General features: G+C 31.0%; 1 protein-coding gene across 1 annotated transcript; it reads right to left on the reverse strand.

The window, feature by feature from the left end:
- On the reverse strand, window positions 1-2,652 carry LOC104116544 (transcription factor HHO6-like). The gene is made up of 5 exons (XM_009627425.4): window positions 2,232-2,652; window positions 1,653-1,891; window positions 1,155-1,545; window positions 603-679; window positions 1-509 (listed from the first exon to the last, which is right to left on the reverse strand). The coding sequence occupies exons 1-5, from the start codon at window positions 2,443-2,445 to the stop codon at window positions 234-236; spliced, it is 1,197 nt and encodes a 398-aa protein (XP_009625720.1). The 5' UTR covers window positions 2,446-2,652; the 3' UTR covers window positions 1-233.
- Between the last annotated feature and the right edge of the window lie 4,006 nt (window positions 2,653-6,658).

A 6,658-nucleotide genomic window follows, 5' to 3' on the forward strand; every position in this document is an offset into this window, starting at 1 on the left:
TTTGATCCAATAGAGGCACTGCTCTTTCATTTCTCATGTGTTGGACTTAAATTTCAAGTTCCTTATACCAAAACAACAAATAACTGGAACACGGTTCAAAATGCACAGAGACAAAAAGGAGTTCTAATCCTGCAAAATTTCACATCTCTCAAGATTTATATATAAGTATAGGGTATCAATAGTAAATTAATTCCTCAATGTATATTCTTATCTGCAAAATTCACAGTGGAGATCTATACATCGATCTTTCCAGACATGTGAGCATGATTTTTCCAGCTTTGACTCTCAGATTTTACATCATCTTCTTCTTCCATGCTATCACCCACAGTCGTGGAAGTACCTCGGGAACTCCCACTCAAGTGAAGAGGACCCTGAGGGGAACCAGACTGGGAACTGCTCATCTTTGAGGATCCCCCATATTGGTCTTGGGACATCCATAATGCTACACCGGACTGATTTGCTGGTTGGGTCTGTGTATTCGGAATTCTTCTTGTATGAAGCCGATATTTCTGAAATCATATGAAAGTATTTATTAATATGTTCAATTCATAATGAAAAAAACACATAATGGTACTTCACAAATTAGTATGAGGTTTACTCACTTGCAAATGACTCTTTACTTCATCATTGGTTAGACCATCCACTTGCATGAGCTCTCTAATCTGCTTAGGAGTTGCAACTGCAAAGAACCCAGACAAGAAGTCTTTTAGCATGAGCAATAGTTTAACACTAACAGAATCAATTAAGCTGAAATGTTTAATCCAATGTTGGTTCAAGATTCTGGCAGCTATTGATAAATCATTTTATATATTTTCACTAGATGACTATCCTTCCAGTTTAACAAAGATGTCAATGTGTAGTTCCTAACTTCTATATAACATGTAATCATTTACATGTACACAGGGCTCCAACAATCCATACTAGTATTAATAATCAAAAGCTAAATCTCTGAATTCATCAATCACTAAATCTAAGCCAAACAACAAGAACTCCTATTCTAAACAAAGTAAAACCTAAAGGAAACCTTGAATTAGGCTCTTAACATTCTATCATAGAACAAGGAAACAAAAGAGTTAAGAGTCTTGCAAACAAAATAACATCACAATTTTCTAGAGAAGCTTTCTTGCATTTGAAGAATAGCATAAAGTTCTAACCTTGTGAACCCCCAAGTTGTTGCAGTGCGTCGACGAATCGCCTATGTAACTCTGGTGACCAGCATCTTCTCTGCTTTCTAGCCGCCTGCTGCTGAGACAGTGACCCATTCCTTATATTTGATTGACTACTTGCTACACTAGATAAACCACCTCTGCTACCATTGTGTTTTGAATTCAAACCACTAGTCTCCTCCCTCAGCTTTATAATTCCAGGAGTATGAAGTGATAATCCTGGTACTCCTGGTAGTTCATCTTTATCGTCTTTCTTAACAGTCGTCACTGAGAAACCAGAATACCCCTTGAAAGGTGAAAATGCCTTTCCCATATTCAAGGTTTTACAAGATTGGAATCGATCCTCAGTTACCGAGCTATTTCCTTCTTCAGGGGATCTCTGATTATTCCAACAAAAACAAAAAAATTAATCAGTAAAGATTAACAAGAAAAAATCTGAGAATTTCATTGTCTACAATAAGCAAATCAAGTCAATTATGTTCTTACAATTTTCAACTCTAATTTAGACCGTTGTTTATTATTGGCTTCATCAGTAGTTTGGTCACTGTTCCAGAGCTGCACAGAACTCATCCAACTCATCTTTTCTCTACTACTGTCCTTATCTTTTGTGACTTCAGCTTTATTATCTTCATTGGAACTCTTCTTCAATGGGATGAATTCTTCCAATACTGGTTCTGTTCTTGATTTTCTACACTGCACTGATTCTGCTCTCAAAGCCACAATAGCTGCAATTTCAACCATCACCAAGGGAAAACAAAAATCAACACCCAAAATTTTCTCTATTCATAACATTACAAAAAAACAAGCTACAAACATATACTGGGAACTAAAATACAAAAACAACCTCCAAATAATTGCAAACTAGAAAATTCCATTAAAAATGAAACTTTAACCATAAAAAATTACTCAAATAATCAATACGCAAAAGCATCTAAGCGGTAAAAATTGAATAACGATGAATATATGATAAGCACAGAACAGATAAATATCAGATCAAATTTTGATCAGAACACAGAACTAAGATTGAGGTGATAATTGATGAAAAAACAAAAAAGAAAAACTAACCATCTTTAACAAGAAGGACGGAAAGGGGAAGCTCGCGTTTAAAGGCATCGATTTTCCTCATTTCATCTTCAAGTCTGGAGATATAATCATTAATCTGGGCGAGTTTATCAGGTACGTTACGGATCGAAGAGAGTTGTTTAAGAAAATCAGTAATGGATGTGGGAATGAAAGTAGGTCTGCAATCTAAGCTTAATTCAGGTGGAATCGAACCCATTTCTCCAGATCTTTCACTCTATCCGATTAGATCTTTTTAAAAATTGAATCTCTTTTTACCTCAGTTTGTAATGTGAATCAAAATCAATAAGAATGGAACCCCAAAAATGCAAAGGGTCTATATAAGAAATTAGGAGAAGACAATTAATGGCATTATATATAGAGGGGGAGGGGGTGGGGGTGGGGGAGAGGATAGGAAGGTGAAGATTCTGTTAAACAACGCCGGGTTTTGACAGAAAAGCAAAGAAGCCGTATAACGTGAAAGTATTTTTCTAGTTGCCGCATATATTATCCCTTTATTTAGATTCCCATTTTCAATGGTCAATATTGTCCTCCACTAACAATGCGTATCATTTTAGTATTTTTCTAAATACTTAATATATATAATTTCACCAATATTTCTTTTATCAATAATTTTGTATTCTCGGAACAGATGGTTTCAAACTTCAAAGTATATTTATGATCTAAAGTTTAAAGGTATACCTTTTTTTATTTAAAAAGTTACATATTGATCATACTATACCACTGAATTACGATAACTCATAAATTTTTTATATTTACGCTTTGATTTATAGTTTCAATTTAAAGAGACATTTTAATAGATACCCTTGTTCTGATAGCTGATATGTTTGTACTTCATGATAAAATATTATACCATTTTTTTATGAATATTAGTTAGAATACTAGTCAAGAGAGGCGTTTACTTTAGGCCTTTACAACATTAAGGCCCAAACAATTTAATAGTGGATTTATGATTTTATTTTCGCTTAAGAATAATTAATTTTGTAAAAAAGAAGATAATCTTGATTAGAAAAAGATTGCCTTCTTTTTAAGAAATAGTAATATTTTAGAACTTTTAAATTAAACTATTCGAATTTTCATATTAGTAAGAAAAAAAATTTATAACAACATCCAAGGTAATGTATTGCAAATGCATGACTAAATCTTAGTAACTAGAATCTTAGTAATATATATATATATATATATATATATATATATATATATATATATGTGTGTGTGTGTGTGTGTGTGTGTGTGTGTGTGTAAAATGTTTAAGACCTCCTATTAAATTTTGAGTTCCAATCACTAATTTTATCCCTTGATTCTAATTATTTAAGCCAAAAGATAATTTTCGTGATTTTATCTCCTTATTTTAGAATCCCCATTTTTCAATTGTTTAAACTGTCCTTCGCACTTATCTACAATTTTATTTCTTTCACTCTTCTGTATATACAAAAGTAAATAACAATAATATATCCAGCTACATAATATATTTTCATATACATGAGCTGCATTAATAATAAAATCTTATGATACTATATCTTTACAATCACAAATAAAATCCTAATATTTTTTTTGAATCAATAGAATTAGTTTGATGATTTTTCTATAATTAGACTATAAATTCGATAATATTAGGTGTAATTAAACCTATTAGTTAGTACGTGTGTTTCGTAAAATATCATGGTAAATTATATCGTAACACTGTGCAACAAATTCCGATCAACTGTCTAAATTTGTTCTATGAGCAATTGTTCACCTTCATCTAATCTTTTCCATATAATTATTTTTTTTGGAGAAAAATATTTACTCATTTATTTGTTATCCACAGTGGAAGATATTGCGCAACTATGAAACTCAAATTAATCCTCAAGATTTAATTTATTAATATTTTGTTCAATGTAGTAAGTCAAGTATGAACACAAACTATGATGGATATAGTGTGAAAAGTGCCACCTGCAATCTTCAGGTCATAACCTGATGAATTGATCAATTCTTCTATACAAATGCAATTCTTTTGAGTTAGGTCAACACATAATCCTTTATTTGATTTTTGAGAAAACAAAAAGATTCTTGTCTAGTCAAGTAAACTAAAGGGGGAATTGTTTTTCTCTGTAGCTCGCAAATATGACATTTAATATTATATTTTTCTTGCTTAAAGATATGGCATCAAAGTCAAAGTAAGAAACCCACGCATTTGGTGATAGTTCGTTTAGCACTAATAATACGATTACTTTTTAGGTGATTTATAAAAAATTATTGATGCACTATTTTTTATGATAAAGGTGGTGCATCTTACCTTATAATAAAGTTAGAAATTTGTAAAGGCCTAAATATTTTAATTATTTCCTAAAAGAGTTTAATAACAAATTGTACTAATGAAATAGAAGCCCTAAGATAGACATTTCTGTTGTAATAACTAATAACCCTAAAGCCGGGGGTTAAGTCTAACGGCGCCATTCTCTCTGTTGACGCTTAGATCATTTTTATGTTTTTTTAAATCATTTTCTAATAATCCATTTTTCTTGGGAATATAGTACACGTTTGTAGTACATAAGAATCTTACAGCTATAGTTTATGATAAAATTACACTGATACCCCAAGAATAGCAAGGCAACGTTAGATCACTTTTAATATCCCCTTTCATTTTCAGAAGAATTATTATATTTTGCAAATTCGCAATCATTTCGGAGTATGGATCTAAGAAATAAATTTTTTGTCATGCAATTACGTTTCACATTAAGTCATGCCATTATAATACGATTATGTACTTACTTAGTCAATCAAATAAAACAAAAAGAGGATTTATTTCTCTTTTCTTTATTTTATTAATTTTCTTTTGGATGTGAGAAATACTGGTAAATAGTCACAACATTATCAATACAAACAGTGTGCTAATATACGAATTGTAATATTAGACTCGTCCCAATACTTACACCCTAAGTTTTTATTTCTTTTATGGCATAGTATTAAACTAGCCAAAGACGCAAATCTAAAGCGTGAGCATCATCAAAATCTCAATGGTATTCGATTCTGTTGCAAGAAGCACGAATTAATTAAAATAAGATGGAGCTTTAAGCAACAAAAAAAAAACGACTTTCCGTTAAACTTCTCTTTTCGTAACTTCTAGAAATGTAAAAATAACATTCTACTTATTGATTAGGCTAAATTACAAAATCTTAGGGGTTGAGGTAAATTTGGTTAATTGATTGATTGTTGTTAACTTGCAATTTACTTCATTTACACTGCACAAAGCACCATTTCTTTTGGCCCTGCAAAATTGTTTTCCGAAAAAGCAAAAAAGAAAAAAGTATTGCCAAGTTTTTATGTCGAATTCGTTTGGACTTTTGTGAAAACTAAAAAATGCCTTGAGAAACCTATCTACAACAAACAAAACATATTTTTAATGACAACCGCAATCTTAAGTCCCTTTTTCTTTCGAAATATAATAAAAAGTTTCTCACTAAAGTTTTCCTTAAAAAAAAAAAAAAAACCGACAAAGTTTACAGATGTCAAATGGATAATATTCCAACACAATTGTTTTTACCAAAGTGCCCCAAATGAATATGTACTAAGGGGTCATTTGCTACGCGAGATAAGGTGAAATAATATAAGAGATTAAATTTATACCATATTTGGTTGATGGTATAAATTTCATTTCAGACTTAATACTGAATATCCCACCTTATTTCATAAAATTTGAGATTATTTTATCCCACCTCCCAAGAGGGATAAATTAATCTAGATATTATTATCCCGGAATAACTTAGTTCGCGTACCAAACGATTTATAAGGCACTTACGGGGCAGAGAGTAGAATAACGTGGAATTAAGGAATTAGGAATCTTAGCTTAATTATGGGTGAGACACATATTTGATATGGCCACAGATTTTTCATTTCCCTAACCCACACGCCAATTAATTTGCACCCTTCATATATATATATATCAAATGACATGTCCTTTACTTATTTGAATTTTTTTAATGCCAAGGCCTTTACAGCAATCAGATTCCCACTTTATGAGTTATTCTACAACAAAGGAGAATCTCACACTACCGTCTTTCCTAACTAATCTCACAAAAAAAAAAATCAAATTTAACTTTTAACCAATGGAAATAAAAAGAATAATGTGATTTAACGGTAAACTATATTCCTATACTATAATGCTTCAATGATATTTTGGTCGAGATTGTCAAGCTGCCAAGTTCATAAATAATTAAGACTAAAAATATTACTCTTTCCATTCATTTTTAGTTGTCCATTTTTGACTTTGCACTCCTTTTAAAAAAAATATATATATATTCTACAATTTTATCCATAATAATGATAGCATTTCCAAAAATCTTTAGAAATAATTTGGAGAATGAGTAGTTAATGATAAAGATAAAACATGGAAAAAATTTTACCTTTCTCTTGATTTAGTATTGTGAGCA

This window comes from Nicotiana tomentosiformis, chromosome 1 (assembly GCF_000390325.3).
Source record: "Nicotiana tomentosiformis chromosome 1, ASM39032v3, whole genome shotgun sequence".
Classification (NCBI taxonomy): Eukaryota; Viridiplantae; Streptophyta; class Magnoliopsida; order Solanales; family Solanaceae; genus Nicotiana; species Nicotiana tomentosiformis.

Coding starts and splice junctions, on each gene's coding strand:
- LOC104116544 (XM_009627425.4), bottom strand. CDS start 2,445: ATGGGTTCGATTCCACCTGAATTAAGCTTAGATTGCAGACCTACTTTC. Junction 680..1,154: donor ACAACTTGGGGGTTCACAAG/GTTAGAACTTTA, acceptor GGTTCTTTGCAG/TTGCAACTCCTAAGCAGATT. Junction 510..602: donor AAGTAAAGAGTCATTTGCAA/GTGAGTAAACCT, acceptor ATATGATTTCAG/AAATATCGGCTTCATACAAG.